Source organism: Passer domesticus, mitochondrion (genome assembly GCF_036417665.1).
Source record: "Passer domesticus mitochondrion, complete genome".
NCBI lineage: Eukaryota > Metazoa > Chordata > Aves > Passeriformes > Passeridae > Passer > Passer domesticus.
In genome coordinates, this window is record NC_025611.1 from 2,023 (window position 1) to 16,802 (window position 14,780).

The 14,780-nt window shown below is 47.1% G+C and overlaps 13 protein-coding genes across 13 annotated transcripts, besides 23 other annotated features; 12 read left to right on the top strand and 1 right to left on the bottom strand. All coding sequences in view use genetic code 2, as the record gives it.

The window, feature by feature from the left end:
• Positions 1 to 219, top strand: part of an rRNA (12S ribosomal RNA) that runs on past the window's edge.
• Positions 220 to 289, top strand: a tRNA (tRNA-Val).
• Positions 290 to 1,889, top strand: an rRNA (16S ribosomal RNA).
• Positions 1,890 to 1,964, top strand: a tRNA (tRNA-Leu).
• Positions 1,965 to 1,983: 19 nt separating this feature from the next.
• Positions 1,984 to 2,961, top strand: ND1 (NADH dehydrogenase subunit 1). The gene has a single exon. It carries the CDS (start codon positions 1,984 to 1,986, stop codon positions 2,959 to 2,961), a length of 978 nt encoding a protein of 325 aa, YP_009107836.1.
• An 8-nt stretch (positions 2,962 to 2,969) lies between these two features.
• Positions 2,970 to 3,048, top strand: a tRNA (tRNA-Ile).
• A 5-nt stretch (positions 3,049 to 3,053) lies between these two features.
• Positions 3,054 to 3,124, bottom strand: a tRNA (tRNA-Gln).
• Positions 3,124 to 3,192, top strand: a tRNA (tRNA-Met).
• ND2 (NADH dehydrogenase subunit 2) lies at positions 3,193 to 4,232 on the top strand. The gene has a single exon. A coding segment is annotated over exon 1 (1,040 nt).
• Positions 4,233 to 4,302, top strand: a tRNA (tRNA-Trp).
• A 1-nt stretch (position 4,303) lies between these two features.
• Positions 4,304 to 4,372, bottom strand: a tRNA (tRNA-Ala).
• A 10-nt stretch (positions 4,373 to 4,382) lies between these two features.
• Positions 4,383 to 4,455, bottom strand: a tRNA (tRNA-Asn).
• Positions 4,456 to 4,522, bottom strand: a tRNA (tRNA-Cys).
• Positions 4,522 to 4,592, bottom strand: a tRNA (tRNA-Tyr).
• A 1-nt stretch (position 4,593) lies between these two features.
• Positions 4,594 to 6,144, top strand: COX1 (cytochrome c oxidase subunit I). The gene has a single exon. The coding sequence runs from the start codon at positions 4,594 to 4,596 to the stop codon at positions 6,142 to 6,144; it is 1,551 nt and encodes a 516-aa protein (YP_009107838.1).
• Positions 6,136 to 6,208, bottom strand: a tRNA (tRNA-Ser).
• Positions 6,209 to 6,213: 5 nt separating this feature from the next.
• Positions 6,214 to 6,282, top strand: a tRNA (tRNA-Asp).
• Positions 6,283 to 6,293: 11 nt separating this feature from the next.
• On the top strand, positions 6,294 to 6,978 carry COX2 (cytochrome c oxidase subunit II). The gene has a single exon. A coding segment is annotated over exon 1 (685 nt).
• Positions 6,979 to 7,046, top strand: a tRNA (tRNA-Lys).
• Position 7,047: 1 nt separating this feature from the next.
• ATP8 (ATP synthase F0 subunit 8) lies at positions 7,048 to 7,215 on the top strand. The gene has a single exon. The coding sequence runs from the start codon at positions 7,048 to 7,050 to the stop codon at positions 7,213 to 7,215; it is 168 nt and encodes a 55-aa protein (YP_009107840.1).
• ATP6 (ATP synthase F0 subunit 6) lies at positions 7,206 to 7,889 on the top strand. The gene has a single exon. The coding sequence runs from the start codon at positions 7,206 to 7,208 to the stop codon at positions 7,887 to 7,889; it is 684 nt and encodes a 227-aa protein (YP_009107841.1).
• Positions 7,890 to 7,899: 10 nt separating this feature from the next.
• On the top strand, positions 7,900 to 8,683 carry COX3 (cytochrome c oxidase subunit III). The gene has a single exon. A coding segment is annotated over exon 1 (784 nt).
• Positions 8,684 to 8,752, top strand: a tRNA (tRNA-Gly).
• Positions 8,753 to 9,103, top strand: ND3 (NADH dehydrogenase subunit 3). The gene has a single exon. It carries the CDS (start codon positions 8,753 to 8,755, stop codon positions 9,101 to 9,103), a length of 351 nt encoding a protein of 116 aa, YP_009107843.1.
• Position 9,104: 1 nt separating this feature from the next.
• Positions 9,105 to 9,174, top strand: a tRNA (tRNA-Arg).
• Position 9,175: 1 nt separating this feature from the next.
• ND4L (NADH dehydrogenase subunit 4L) lies at positions 9,176 to 9,472 on the top strand. The gene has a single exon. The coding sequence runs from the start codon at positions 9,176 to 9,178 to the stop codon at positions 9,470 to 9,472; it is 297 nt and encodes a 98-aa protein (YP_009107844.1).
• On the top strand, positions 9,466 to 10,843 carry ND4 (NADH dehydrogenase subunit 4). The gene has a single exon. A coding segment is annotated over exon 1 (1,378 nt).
• Positions 10,844 to 10,913, top strand: a tRNA (tRNA-His).
• Positions 10,914 to 10,979, top strand: a tRNA (tRNA-Ser).
• Positions 10,979 to 11,049, top strand: a tRNA (tRNA-Leu).
• On the top strand, positions 11,050 to 12,867 carry ND5 (NADH dehydrogenase subunit 5). Its single transcript has one exon. It carries the CDS (start codon positions 11,050 to 11,052, stop codon positions 12,865 to 12,867), a length of 1,818 nt encoding a protein of 605 aa, YP_009107846.1.
• Positions 12,868 to 12,875: 8 nt separating this feature from the next.
• Positions 12,876 to 14,018, top strand: CYTB (cytochrome b). Its single transcript has one exon. It carries the CDS (start codon positions 12,876 to 12,878, stop codon positions 14,016 to 14,018), a length of 1,143 nt encoding a protein of 380 aa, YP_009107847.1.
• Positions 14,019 to 14,031: 13 nt separating this feature from the next.
• Positions 14,032 to 14,100, top strand: a tRNA (tRNA-Thr).
• A 10-nt stretch (positions 14,101 to 14,110) lies between these two features.
• Positions 14,111 to 14,180, bottom strand: a tRNA (tRNA-Pro).
• Positions 14,181 to 14,189: 9 nt separating this feature from the next.
• On the bottom strand, positions 14,190 to 14,708 carry ND6 (NADH dehydrogenase subunit 6). Its single transcript has one exon. It carries the CDS (start codon positions 14,706 to 14,708, stop codon positions 14,190 to 14,192), a length of 519 nt encoding a protein of 172 aa, YP_009107848.1.
• A 1-nt stretch (position 14,709) lies between these two features.
• Positions 14,710 to 14,780, bottom strand: a tRNA (tRNA-Glu).

The window sequence follows — 14,780 nt, forward strand, 5'->3', positions numbered from 1 at the left end:
GAACACCAACGGCAAAGAGACATGAAACTGTCTCTCGAAGGCGGATTTAGCAGTAAAGCGGGACAATCGAGCCCTCTTTAAGCCGGCTCTGGGACACGTACATACCGCCCGTCGCCCTCCTCGCAGGCGCCCCCCCCCCCCATAAACTAATAAGCTATCCAGCCGAAGATGAGGTAAGTCGTAACAAGGTAAGTGTACCGGAAGGTGCACTTAGAACACCAAGACGTAGCTTAAACAAAAGCATTCAGCTTACACCTGAAAGATATCCGCTAACCACAGATCGTCTTGATGCCAGACTCTAGCCCAATCTACATGACCTGGAATAACAAAGCTACTCCATGCACCCAACTAAAGCATTCTCTAGTCCTAGTATAGGCGATAGAAAAGACACCATTGGAGCGATAGAGACCACGTACCGTAAGGGAAAGATGAAATAGTAATGAAAAAAGCCAAGCTATAAACAGCAAAGATCAGCCCTTGTACCTTTTGCATCATGGTCTAGCAAGAAAAACCAAGCAAAATGAATTTAAGTTTGCCACCCCGAAACCCAAGCGAGCTACTTATGAGCAGCTATTGTTGAGCGAACCCGTCTCTGTGGCAAAAGAGTGGGATGACTTGTTAGTAGCGGTGAAAAGCCAACCGAGCTGGGTGATAGCTGGTTGCCTGTGAAACGAATCTAAGTTCACTCTTAATTCTTCTCCAAGGAAAACCAACAAACCCCAATGAAGCGAATTAAGGGCAATTTAAAGGAGGGACAGCTCCTTTAAAAAAGAATACAATCTCTACGAGCGGATAAGTATTTTAACCAAAACCCTACTGTGGGCCCTCAAGCAGCCATCAACAAAGAGTGCGTTAAAGCTCAGTACCCTAAAAATATAAGAACCTTACGACTCCCTCCCCATTAACAGGCCAACCTATATCTAAATAGGAGAATTAATGCTAGAATGAGTAACCAGGGTCCTCCCTCTACGACGCAAGCTTACATCAGTACATTATTAACAAACCACCCATATACGACAAATCAAACAAGCAGAGTATTATACATCTTGTTAACCCGACAGAGGAGCGTCCATTAAGAAAGATTAAAACCTGTAAAAGGAACTAGGCAAGCCCGTCAAGGCCCGACTGTTTACCAAAAACATAGCCTTCAGCAAACCCAAAACAAGTATTGAAGGTGATGCCTGCCCGGTGACTCGTGTTTAACGGCCGCGGTATCCTAACCGTGCAAAGGTAGCGCAATCAATTGTCCCATAAATCGAGACTAGTATGAATGGCTAAACGAGGTCTTAACTGTCTCTTACAGGCAATCGGTGAAATTGATCTTCCTGTACAAAAGCAGGAATAACCCCATAAGACGAGAAGACCCTGTGGAACTTTAAAACCAGCAGCCACCTTAAAACACACATCCCCCCACTGGGCTCACTGCCAAATAAGTCGCTGGTCTGCGTTTTTCGGTTGGGGCGACCTTGGAGTAAAACAAAGCCTCCAAAAATTAGACCACACCTCTAGACCGAGAGCAACCCCTCAACGTGCTAACAGCACCCAGACCCAATATAATTGATCGATGGACCAAGCTACCCCAGGGATAACAGCGCAATCTCCTCCGAGAGTCCGTATCGACGAGGAGGTTTACGACCTCGATGTTGGATCAGGACATCCTAGTGGTGCAGCCGCTACTAAGGGTTCGTTTGTTCAACGATTAACAGTCTTACGTGATCTGAGTTCAGACCGGAGTAATCCAGGTCGGTTTCTATCTATGATAAGCTCTTCCCAGTACGAAAGGAGAGGAAAAGCAAGGCCAATACCACAAGCAAGCCTTCGCCTTAAGTAATGAAGCCAACTAAATTACAAAAAGCTATCACACCACATCACATCCAAGAAAAGGATTAGCTAGCGTGGCAGAGCTCGGAAAATGCAAAAGGCTTAAGTCCTTTAACTCAGAGGTTCAAATCCTCTCCCTAGCTTCAACCTCAAACCACTGACATGACCAACTACCCCCTATTAATCAATTTAATCATAACCCTCTCCTACATCCTCCCAATCTTAATCGCAGTAGCCTTCCTCACACTCGTAGAACGCAAAATCCTAAGCTATATGCAAGGACGAAAAGGACCAAACGTGGTAGGCCCATTTGGACTTCTACAGCCCTTAGCCGACGGAGTGAAACTATTCATCAAAGAGCCCATTCGACCATCAACGTCTTCCCCAATCATATTCCTCACAACTCCTATACTAGCCCTGCTCCTGGCACTCTCCATTTGAATTCCACTCCCCCTACCATTTTCCCTAGCAGACCTAAACCTGGGCCTACTATTCCTCCTAGCTATATCAAGTCTAGCAGTTTACTCCATCCTATGGTCAGGATGAGCTTCTAACTCAAAATACGCCCTCATTGGAGCGCTGCGAGCAGTAGCCCAGACAATCTCCTATGAGGTCACCCTGGCAATCATCCTACTATCTGTCATTCTTCTAAGCGGAAACTATACCCTGGGAGCTCTAGCAGTCACTCAAGAACCCCTTTGACTCATTTTCTCTTGCTGACCCCTCGCTATAATGTGGTACGTATCCACACTCGCCGAAACTAACCGTGCCCCCTTCGACCTGACAGAAGGAGAATCGGAACTAGTCTCCGGATTCAACGTAGAGTACTCAGCAGGACCATTCGCCCTCTTCTTCCTGGCAGAATATGCCAACATCATATTAATAAACACATTGACCGCCATCTTGTTTTTCAACCCAAGCTTCCTAAACCCTCCTCAAGAGTTATTCCCCGTAGTACTAGCCACAGAAACCCTGCTTCTATCGGCAGGGTTCCTATGAATCCGCGCCTCCTACCCTCGATTCCGATACGACCAACTAATGCACTTACTATGAAAGAACTTCTTACCGCTCACACTAGCCCTATGTCTATGACACATTAGCATGCCAATCTGCTACGCAGGCCTACCACCGTACCTAAGACCAGCCTCGGAAATGTGCCTGAAGACTAAGGGTCACTATGATAAAGTGAACATGGAGGTATACCAACCCTCTCATTTCCTACTCCCTAGACTTTAGAAAAGCAGGAATCGAACCTACACTAGAGGAATCAAAACCCTCCATACTTCCCTTATATTACTTTCTAGTAGGGTCAGCTAAACAAGCTATCGGGCCCATACCCCGAAAATGATGGTTCAACTCCTTCCCCTGCTAATGAACCCCCAAGCAAAACTAGTATTCACCATCAGCTTACTCCTAGGAACAACCATCACTATCTCGAGCAACCACTGAGTTATGGCCTGAACCGGCCTCGAAATCAACACACTCGCCATCCTACCATTAATCTCAAAATCCCACCACCCCCGAGCCATTGAGGCCGCTACCAAGTACTTCCTAGTCCAAGCAGCCGCCTCCGCCCTAGTCCTATTCTCCAGTATGACCAATGCATGACACACCGGGCAGTGAGATATCACCCAGCTCACTCACCCAGTGTCGTGCCTGATTCTAACCTCAGCAATTGCAATAAAACTGGGATTAGTGCCATTCCACTTCTGATTCCCGGAGGTATTGCAAGGTTCACCTCTAACCACTGGACTCCTACTCTCCACTATTATAAAACTCCCACCAATAGCGCTACTTTTCATAACCTCACCATCACTAAATCCCACACTCCTAACCACCATGGCCATCTTATCAACAGCCCTTGGGGGATGAATAGGTCTCAACCAGACACAAACTCGAAAGATCCTAGCATTCTCCTCCATCTCCCATCTTGGCTGAATGGCGATTATCGTCATCTATAACCCAAAACTTACTCTACTCAACTTTTACCTATATGTGCTAATGACCTCAACAGTCTTCCTCACCTTAAACTCGATCAAGGCCTTAAAACTGTCCACTCTAATGACCACATGAACCAAAGCACCAGCACTAAACACCATGTTACTATTAACCCTACTCTCACTCGCAGGACTACCACCGCTGACAGGGTTCCTACCCAAATGACTCATCATCCAAGAACTAACCAAACAAGACATGGCCCCGGCAGCCACAATTATCTCTCTCCTCTCCCTACTGGGCCTGTTCTTCTACCTACGCCTGGCGTACTGCGCAACAATTACACTGCCCCCTCACACCACTAATCACATAAAACTATGGTACACCAACAAGCCAACTAGCATCCTAGTTGCTATCCTAACCACCATGTCCATCATCCTACTACCAATCTCCCCTATGATCCTCACCATCATCTAAGAAACTTAGGATTACCTAAACCGAAGGCCTTCAAAGCCTTAAACAAGAGTTAAACCCTCTTAGTTTCTGCTAAAGTCCGCAGGACACTACCCTGCATCCCCTGAATGCAACCCAGGTACTTTAATTAAGCTAGGACCTTAACCAATCAACTAGGCAGATGGGCTTCGATCCCACGACTCTATAGTTAACAGCTATATGCCCAAACCAACAGGCCTCTGCCTAAGACTTCGGCGTACAGTCAGTACACATCGATGGACTTGCAACCCACCATGAATTTCACTACAAAGTCGATAAGAAGAGGAATTGAACCTCTGTAAAAAGGACTACAGCCTAACGCTTATACACTCAGCCATCTTACCCGTGACATTCATCAACCGATGACTATTTTCAACCAACCACAAAGATATCGGCACCCTGTACCTAATCTTCGGCGCATGAGCCGGGATAGTAGGTACCGCCCTAAGCTTACTTATCCGAGCAGAACTTGGACAACCAGGGGCTCTCCTAGGAGATGACCAAGTTTACAACGTAGTTGTCACAGCCCATGCTTTCGTGATAATCTTCTTCATAGTTATGCCAATTATAATTGGGGGATTCGGAAACTGACTAGTCCCACTGATAATTGGAGCACCAGACATAGCATTCCCACGAATAAACAACATAAGCTTCTGACTGCTACCCCCATCCTTCCTCCTGCTACTAGCATCCTCCACCGTAGAAGCGGGGGCCGGCACCGGATGAACAGTATACCCCCCTCTAGCCGGCAACCTGGCCCACGCCGGAGCCTCAGTAGACCTAGCAATCTTCTCCCTGCACTTAGCAGGTATTTCTTCAATCTTAGGGGCAATCAACTTTATTACAACAGCAATCAACATAAAACCCCCTGCCCTATCACAATACCAAACACCCCTATTCGTCTGATCAGTACTAATCACCGCAGTGCTACTACTCCTATCGCTACCAGTTCTTGCTGCAGGAATTACAATGCTACTCACCGACCGCAACCTCAACACCACATTCTTCGACCCCGCAGGAGGAGGAGATCCAGTCCTATACCAACATCTTTTCTGATTCTTCGGCCATCCAGAAGTCTACATCCTAATTCTACCAGGATTCGGGATTATCTCCCACGTAGTGACATACTACTCAGGTAAAAAAGAACCATTCGGCTACATAGGAATAGTATGAGCTATGCTATCCATCGGATTCCTGGGCTTTATCGTCTGAGCGCATCACATATTTACAGTAGGAATGGACGTCGATACTCGAGCCTACTTCACATCCGCCACTATAATCATCGCTATTCCAACAGGCATTAAAGTATTCAGCTGACTAGCTACCCTTCACGGAGGGACAATCAAATGAGACCCGCCAATGCTATGAGCCCTAGGATTCATCTTCCTATTCACCATCGGAGGATTAACAGGGATTGTCCTAGCAAACTCCTCATTAGACATTGCCCTGCACGACACATACTACGTAGTAGCCCACTTCCACTACGTACTATCAATAGGAGCAGTATTCGCAATCCTAGCCGGATTTACCCACTGATTCCCCCTATTCACTGGATACACCCTACACTCAACATGGGCCAAAACACACTTTGGAGTAATATTCGTAGGAGTAAACCTAACCTTCTTCCCTCAACACTTCCTAGGCCTAGCCGGAATACCACGACGATACTCGGACTACCCAGATGCCTACACACTATGAAACACCATCTCATCAGTAGGGTCACTAATCTCCCTAACAGCCGTAATCATATTAGTATTCATCATCTGAGAAGCCTTCGCATCAAAACGTAAAGTACTACAACCAGAACTAACAAGCACCAACGTCGAGTGAATCCACGGCTGCCCACCCCCCTTCCACACCTTCGAAGAACCCGCCTTTGTACAAGTACAAGAAAGGAAGGAGTCGAACCCCCATATGTTGGTTTCAAGCCAACCGCATAGACCACTTATGCTTCTTTCTCATAAAGAGGTGTTAGTAAAATAATTACATAACCTTGTCAAGGCTAAGTTGCAGGCGAAAATCCTGCACACCTCCCCACCCAAATAATGGCCAACCACTCACAACTTAACTTTCAAGACGCTGCCTCACCCATCATAGAAGAACTCATAGGATTCCATGACCACGCTCTAATAGTTGCCCTAGCAATCTGCAGCCTGGTTCTTTACCTCCTAACTTTCATACTCACAGAGAAACTCTCATCAAACACAGTAAATGCACAAGAGATTGAGCTTGTGTGAACTATCCTACCAGCCATAGTACTGGTGACACTCGCTCTACCATCATTACGAATCCTATACATAATAGACGAAATCAATGAACCTGACCTAACCCTAAAAGCCATCGGACATCAATGATATTGAACCTACGAATACACCGACCTCAAAGACCTCACATTCGACTCCTACATAATCCCTACAACAGACCTACCCCTGGGGCATTTCCGCCTACTAGAGGTAGACCACCGTGTTATCGTCCCAATAAGCTCTTCAGTCCGAGTTATCGTAACTGCAGACGACGTACTCCACTCATGAGCCGTACCCAGCCTGGGTGTGAAAACTGATGCAATCCCAGGACGCCTCAATCAGACTTCATTCCTTGCCTCCCGACCCGGAGTATTCTACGGACAATGCTCAGAAATCTGCGGAGCCAACCACAGCTTCATGCCAATCGTAGTAGAATCCACTCCCCTCGCCAACTTTGAGAGCTGATCCTCTCTAATATCATCTYAATCATTAAGAAGCTATGAACCAGCGTTAGCCTTTTAAGCTAAAGACAGAGGGACCCCCCCTCCTTAATGATATGCCTCAACTAAACCCAAATCCCTGATTTTTTATCATGCTCTCCTCATGACTCACTTTCTCCCTAATCATCCAACCTAAGCTCCTGTCATTCGTATCGATAAACCCCCCATCCCACAAATCCACCACCATCCCAAACACCACCCCCTGAGCCTGACCATGAACCTAAGCTTCTTCGACCAATTCTCAAGCCCGTCCTTACTAGGAATCCCACTAATCCTCATCTCAATAACATTCCCAGCCTTACTCCTCCCCTCCCTAGACAACCGATGGGTCACTAACCGACTCTCCACCCTCCAACTCTGACTAGTTAACCTAATCACAAAACAACTGATAATACCCCTGGACAAAAAAGGCCACAAATGAGCCATGATCCTCACATCTCTCATAATCTTCCTCCTATTGATTAATCTGCTCGGACTGCTACCATACACATTCACCCCAACCACTCAACTATCCATAAACCTAGCCCTAGCATTCCCCCTATGACTCGCCACCCTCCTAACCGGCCTACGTAACCAGCCATCCGCCTCCCTAGGCCACCTCCTACCAGAAGGCACTCCGACCCCACTAATCCCGGCCCTAATCCTAATCGAAACAACAAGCCTATTAATCCGACCACTAGCCCTAGGAGTACGACTCACAGCCAACCTTACAGCAGGACATCTACTCATCCAACTAATCTCCACAGCCACAACAGCCTTATTCTCAACAATACCAGCAGTCTCTTTACTAACATTAATAGTCCTCTTCCTATTAACCATCCTAGAAGTAGCAGTAGCAATAATCCAGGCCTATGTCTTCGTCCTACTACTAAGCCTCTACCTACAAGAAAACATCTAACACCACAACAATGGCTCACCAAGCACACTCTTATCACATAGTAGACCCAAGCCCATGACCCATCTTAGGAGCAGCCGCTGCCCTACTAACCACTTCAGGACTAACAATATGATTCCACTACAATTCCCCCCGACTCCTAATTCTAGGGCTCATCACCACCGTCCTAGTCATATTCCAATGATGGCGGGACATTGTACGAGAGAGCACATTCCAAGGCCACCACACCCCTACCGTACAAAAAGGTCTTCGATACGGAATAGCCTTATTCATCACATCAGAGGCCTTCTTCTTCCTGGGGTTCTTCTGAGCCTTTTTCCACTCAAGCCTGGCCCCAACCCCAGAACTCGGAGGACAGTGACCACCTGTAGGAATTAAACCCCTAAACCCAATAGAAGTACCACTCCTAAATACTGCCATCCTTCTAGCATCAGGAGTTACTGTCACATGAGCCCACCACAGCATCACAGAGGCCAAACGAAAACAAGCAATCCAAGCCCTATTCCTAACAGTCCTACTAGGATTCTACTTCACAGCCCTACAAGCCATAGAATACTACGAAGCCCCATTCTCCATCGCAGACGGCGTTTACGGCTCAACCTTCTTCGTCGCTACAGGATTCCACGGCTTACACGTAATTATCGGTTCTACCTTCCTACTAGTATGCCTCCTACGCCTAATCAAGTACCACTTCACATCCAACCACCACTTCGGATTTGAAGCAGCCGCCTGATACTGACACTTTGTAGACGTTGTATGATTATTCCTCTATATCTCTATCTACTGATGAGGATCCTACTCTTCTAGTATATTTATTACAATCGACTTCCAATCCTTAGAATCTGGTTTAAACCCAGAGAAGAGTAATGAACATAATCCTATTCATACTAGCACTCTCATTCACCCTAAGCATGCTACTGACAGCACTAAACTTCTGACTGGCTCAAATAAACCCAGACCCAGAAAAACTATCTCCATACGAATGCGGATTTGACCCCCTAGGCTCAGCCCGACTACCCTTCTCCATCCGCTTCTTCCTAGTAGCCATCCTATTCCTCCTATTCGACTTAGAAATTGCCCTACTCCTACCACTACCGTGAGCCACTCAACTGCAATCCCCCATCACCACTCTAACCTGAGCCTCCCTACTCATTCTACTCCTTACACTAGGACTAATCTACGAGTGAGTCCAAGGCGGACTAGAATGAGCAGAATAATAGAAAGTTAGTCTAACTAAGACGGTTGATTTCGACTCAACAAATTATAGTCCCCACCCTATAACTTTCTTTATGTCCTACCTACACTTAAGCTTCTATTCAGCCTTCACCCTAAGCAGCCTGGGCTTAGCCTTCCATCGAACCCACCTAATCTCTGCACTACTATGTCTAGAAAGCATAATACTATCCATATATATTGCCCTAGCCATATGACCCATCCAGACACAAACACCAGCATCCACCCTACTACCTATCCTAATACTAACATTCTCCGCCTGCGAGGCAGGCACAGGACTAGCCCTGCTAGTAGCCTCCACCCGAACCCACGGCTCCGACCTGCTACACAACTTCAACCTCCTACAATGCTAAAAATTATTATCCCAACTGCTATGCTACTACCCCTAGCCATTCTCTCCCCTTGCAAGCACCTATGAACCAACACCACCCTGTACAGCTTGCTGATCGCCGCTACAAGCCTACAATGACTCACACCCACATACTACCCGAACAAAGGCCTAACCCCCTGAACCTCCATCGACCAAATCTCCTCCCCCCTACTAGTCCTCTCCTGCTGGCTCCTGCCCCTCATAATCATAGCAAGCCAAAACCACCTAGAACAGGAACCCGCCGCCCGCAAGCGAATCTTCGCAACAACAATCGTCCTAGCCCAACTATCCATCCTCCTAGCCTTCTCAGCCTCAGAACTGATACTCTTCTACATTGCATTCGAGGCCACTCTAATCCCAACCCTGATCCTCATCACACGATGAGGCAACCAACCAGAACGCCTAAACGCTGGAATTTACCTACTATTTTACACACTCGCCAGCTCGCTACCATTACTAATCGCCATTCTCCACCTACAAAACCAAATTGGCACACTATACCTCCCAATACTAAAACTCTCACACCCCACACTAAACGACTCCTGATCCGGACTAGCCGCAAGCCTAGCCCTACTCCTTGCCTTCATAGTTAAAGCCCCCCTCTACGGCCTGCACCTATGACTCCCAAAAGCCCACGTAGAAGCCCCCATCGCCGGCTCCATACTACTAGCCGCCCTGCTCCTAAAACTCGGAGGATACGGAATCATGCGAATTACTATCCTGGTAAACCCAACATCAAGCAACCTCCACTACCCATTCATCACCCTGGCCCTATGAGGCGCCCTAATAACCAGTGCCATCTGCCTACGACAGATCGACCTGAAATCCCTAATTGCTTACTCATCTGTAAGCCACATAGGACTAGTAGTAGCCGCAACCATAATCCAAACCCAATGAGCATTCTCAGGGGCAATAATCCTAATAATCTCACATGGACTAACATCGTCAATACTGTTCTGCCTAGCTAACACCAACTACGAACGGACTCACAGCCGAATCCTCCTACTCACACGAGGACTACAACCGATACTACCCCTAATAGCCATCTGATGACTTCTAGCCAACCTCACAAATATAGCCCTCCCCCCAACAACAAACCTCATAGCAGAACTAACCATTGTAATTGCACTATTCAACTGATCCGCTTTCACGATCATCCTTACAGGAGCCGCAATCCTACTCACAGCCTCATACACCCTATACATACTCACAGTGACACAACGAGGTCCCCTCCCATCACATATCACATCAATCCAAAACTCCTCCACACGAGAGCACCTCCTTATAGCCCTACACGCAATCCCGATATTCCTACTCATCCTCAAGCCTGAACTAATCTCGGGTACTCCAATATGCAAGTATAGTTTAAACCAAAACATTAGATTGTGATTCTAAAAACAGAAGTTAAAACCTTCTTACTCGCCGAGGGGAGGTCAAACCAGCGAGAACTGCTAACTCTTGCATCTGAGCATAAAACCTCAGTCCCCTTACTTTCAAAGGATAACAGTAATCCAATGGTCTTAGGAGCCACTCATCTTGGTGCAAATCCAAGTGAAAGTAATGGACCTATCCCTGATCCTAAATACATTCATACTCCTAACCCTAGCCACCCTGGCTACTCCTATCCTATTCCCACTTCTATCAGACAATCTCAAGAACACCCCCACCACCATCACAAACACAGTTAAAACCTCCTTCCTAATCAGCTTAATCCCCATAACAATCTACATCCACTCCGGAACAGAAAGCCTGACTTCCATCTGAGAATGAAAATTCATCATAAATTTCAAAATCCCAATCAGCTTAAAAATAGACTTCTACTCACTGACCTTCTTCCCCATCGCACTATTCGTCTCATGATCCATCTTACAATTTGCAACCTGATATATAGCCTCAGACCCATACATCACAAAATTCTTCACCTACTTACTATTCTTCCTAATCGCAATACTAATCCTAATCGTTGCCAACAACCTATTCGTCCTGTTCATCGGCTGAGAAGGAGTAGGAATTATATCCTTCCTACTAATCAGCTGATGACACGGACGAGCAGAAGCCAACACCGCCGCCCTCCAGGCCGTTCTTTACAATCGAGTGGGGGACGTAGGCCTAATCATGTGCATGGCATGGCTAGCATGCGCCATAAACACCTGAGAAATCCACCAACTCCCCTCCTCACCCCAGACACCGACACTCCCCCTCCTAGGCCTAATTCTGGCCGCAACCGGCAAATCCGCCCAATTCGGCCTACATCCCTGACTACCAGCCGCCATAGAAGGGCCAACCCCCGTATCAGCCCTACTCCACTCCAGCACAATAGTAGTAGCCGGAATCTTCCTACTAATCCGAACCCACCCCCTATTCAGCAACAACCAAACCGCCCTAACCCTCTGCCTATGCCTAGGGGCCCTATCCACACTATTCGCCGCCACCTGCGCCCTCACTCAAAACGACATCAAAAAAATCATCGCCTTCTCCACCTCAAGCCAACTAGGCCTAATAATAGTTACAATCGGACTAAACCTTCCCGAACTAGCCTTCCTACACATTTCAACCCACGCATTCTTCAAAGCCATACTCTTCCTATGTTCAGGTTCTATCATCCACAGCCTAAACGGCGAGCAAGACATTCGAAAAATAGGAGGCCTCCAAAAAATACTACCCACAACCACCTCATGCCTCACTATCGGAAACCTAGCCCTAATGGGAACACCATTCCTGGCAGGCTTCTATTCAAAAGACCAAATTATCGAAAGTTTAAGCACATCCTACCTAAACACCTGAGCCCTCCTACTGACTCTCCTAGCCACATCCTTCACTGCAGTATATACAATCCGTATGACCGTACTAGTTCAGACCGGCTTCGTTCGAATTCAACCCTTAACCCCAATCAATGAAAACAACCCCGCAGTGACCTCCCCCATTACCCGCCTTGCTCTGGGAAGCATTACAGCAGGCTTCATCATCACTTCCTACATCCTCCCAACAAAAACGCCCCCCACAACCATACCACTATCCATCAAAATAACAGCCCTAGTAGTAACAGCCCTAGGAATTGCCATAGCCCTAGAAATTTCAAAAACAACCCAAATACACATCCTAACAAAACAAACATCGCTGTCAAACTTCTCTACCTCTCTAGGGTACTTCAACCCCCTAGTCCATCGCTTCAGCATGACCAAATTCCTAAGCGGAGGACAGAAAATTGCCTCCCACCTAATCGACCTGTCCTGATACAAAATACTAGGACCAGAAGGACTGGCCAGCCTACAACTAACAGCATCCAAAGCCTCCACCACCCTACACTCCGGCCTAACCAAAGCCTACATAGGATCATTCGCCCTATCCATCCTAATTATCCTGATATCAATACACAGAACAAACAAATGGCCCCCAACCTTCGTAAAAACCACCAAATCCTAAAAGTCATCAACGACGCCCTAATTGACCTCCCCACACCATCTAACATTTCAACATGATGGAACTTCGGGTCACTACTGGGCATTTGCCTAATTTCACAAATTGTTACAGGCTTACTGCTAGCCATACATTACACAGCAGACACTAACCTAGCATTCTCCTCCGTCGCCCACATATGCCGAGACGTCCAATTCGGATGGCTAATTCGCAACCTACACGCCAACGGAGCCTCATTCTTCTTCATCTGCATCTACCTACACATCGGCCGAGGACTGTACTACGGCTCATACCTCAACAAAGAGACCTGAAACGTCGGAGTCATCCTACTCCTAACCCTTATAGCAACCGCCTTCGTAGGGTATGTCCTGCCATGAGGACAAATATCCTTCTGAGGAGCCACCGTTATCACAAACCTATTCTCAGCAATCCCCTACATCGGACAAACACTCGTGGAATGAGCTTGAGGGGGATTCTCAGTAGACAACCCCACACTAACCCGATTCTTCGCCCTTCACTTCCTACTTCCATTCCTCATCGTAGGGCTCACACTAGTTCACCTCACATTCCTACATGAAACAGGGTCAAACAACCCCCTTGGAATCCCATCAGACTGCGACAAAATCCCATTTCACCCCTACTACACCGTAAAAGACATCCTAGGATTCGTACTAATGCTCTCCCTGCTAGTCTCCCTAGCCCTATTCTCCCCCAACCTCCTAGGAGACCCAGAAAACTTCACCCCAGCCAACCCCCTAGTAACTCCCCCACACATTAAGCCTGAATGATATTTCCTATTCGCCTACGCCATCCTACGATCCATCCCAAACAAACTAGGAGGAGTCCTGGCCCTAGCCGCCTCAATCCTAGTCCTATTCCTAACCCCGCTCCTCCACACATCAAAATTCCGATCAATGACCTTCCGCCCTCTATCCCAAATCCTATTCTGAGCACTAGTCGCTAATGTCCTAATCTTAACCTGAGTAGGTAGCCAACCAGTAGAACACCCATTCATCATCATTGGCCAACTAGCCTCACTCTCCTACTTCACAATCATCCTAATCCTATTCCCCCTTGCAGCAGCCCTAGAAAACAAGCTGCTCAAACTCTAACAAACCCTAATAAACTCTAATAGTTTATGAAAACATTGGTCTTGTAAACCAAAGATTGAAGATTACACCCCTTCTTAGAGTTATTACACACTTCAGGAAAAAAGGGTTTAAACCTTTATCACCAACTCCCAAAGCTGGTATTTTAAATTAAACTACCTCCTGATCCTCCCTCTAAACAGCCCGAATAGCCCCCCGAGATAAACCCCGCACAAGCTCTAACACCACAAACAAAGTCAACAACAACCCCCACCCNCCAATCAACAGTAACCCAACCCCGTCCGAATAAAGTAAGGCCGCCCCGCTAAAATCCGACCGAACCGACAACAAACCACCATTATTCACCGTACCCTCATCCACCAACAGCCCTACCACACCACTCACGACAAACCCCACTATAACAACCAGACCCATACCAAAACCATAACCAACAACCCCCCAACTAGCCCAAGCCTCCGGATAAGGATCCGCTGCTAACGACACCGAATAAGCAAACACCACCAACATCCCCCCCAGATAAACTATAACAAGCACCAAGGACACAAAAGAAACCCCCAAACTAACCAATCAACCGCACCCTGCAACAGCAGCCACAACTAACCCTAACACCCCATAATAAGGAGAAGGGTTAGATGCAACTGCCAATCCCCCCAAAGCGAAACATAACCCCAAGAACAGAACAAATTCTATCATAAATTCCCGCCCGGCCTCTCTCCGGGACCTACGGCCTGAAAAGCCGTTGTTATGAAATTTAACTACAAGAAC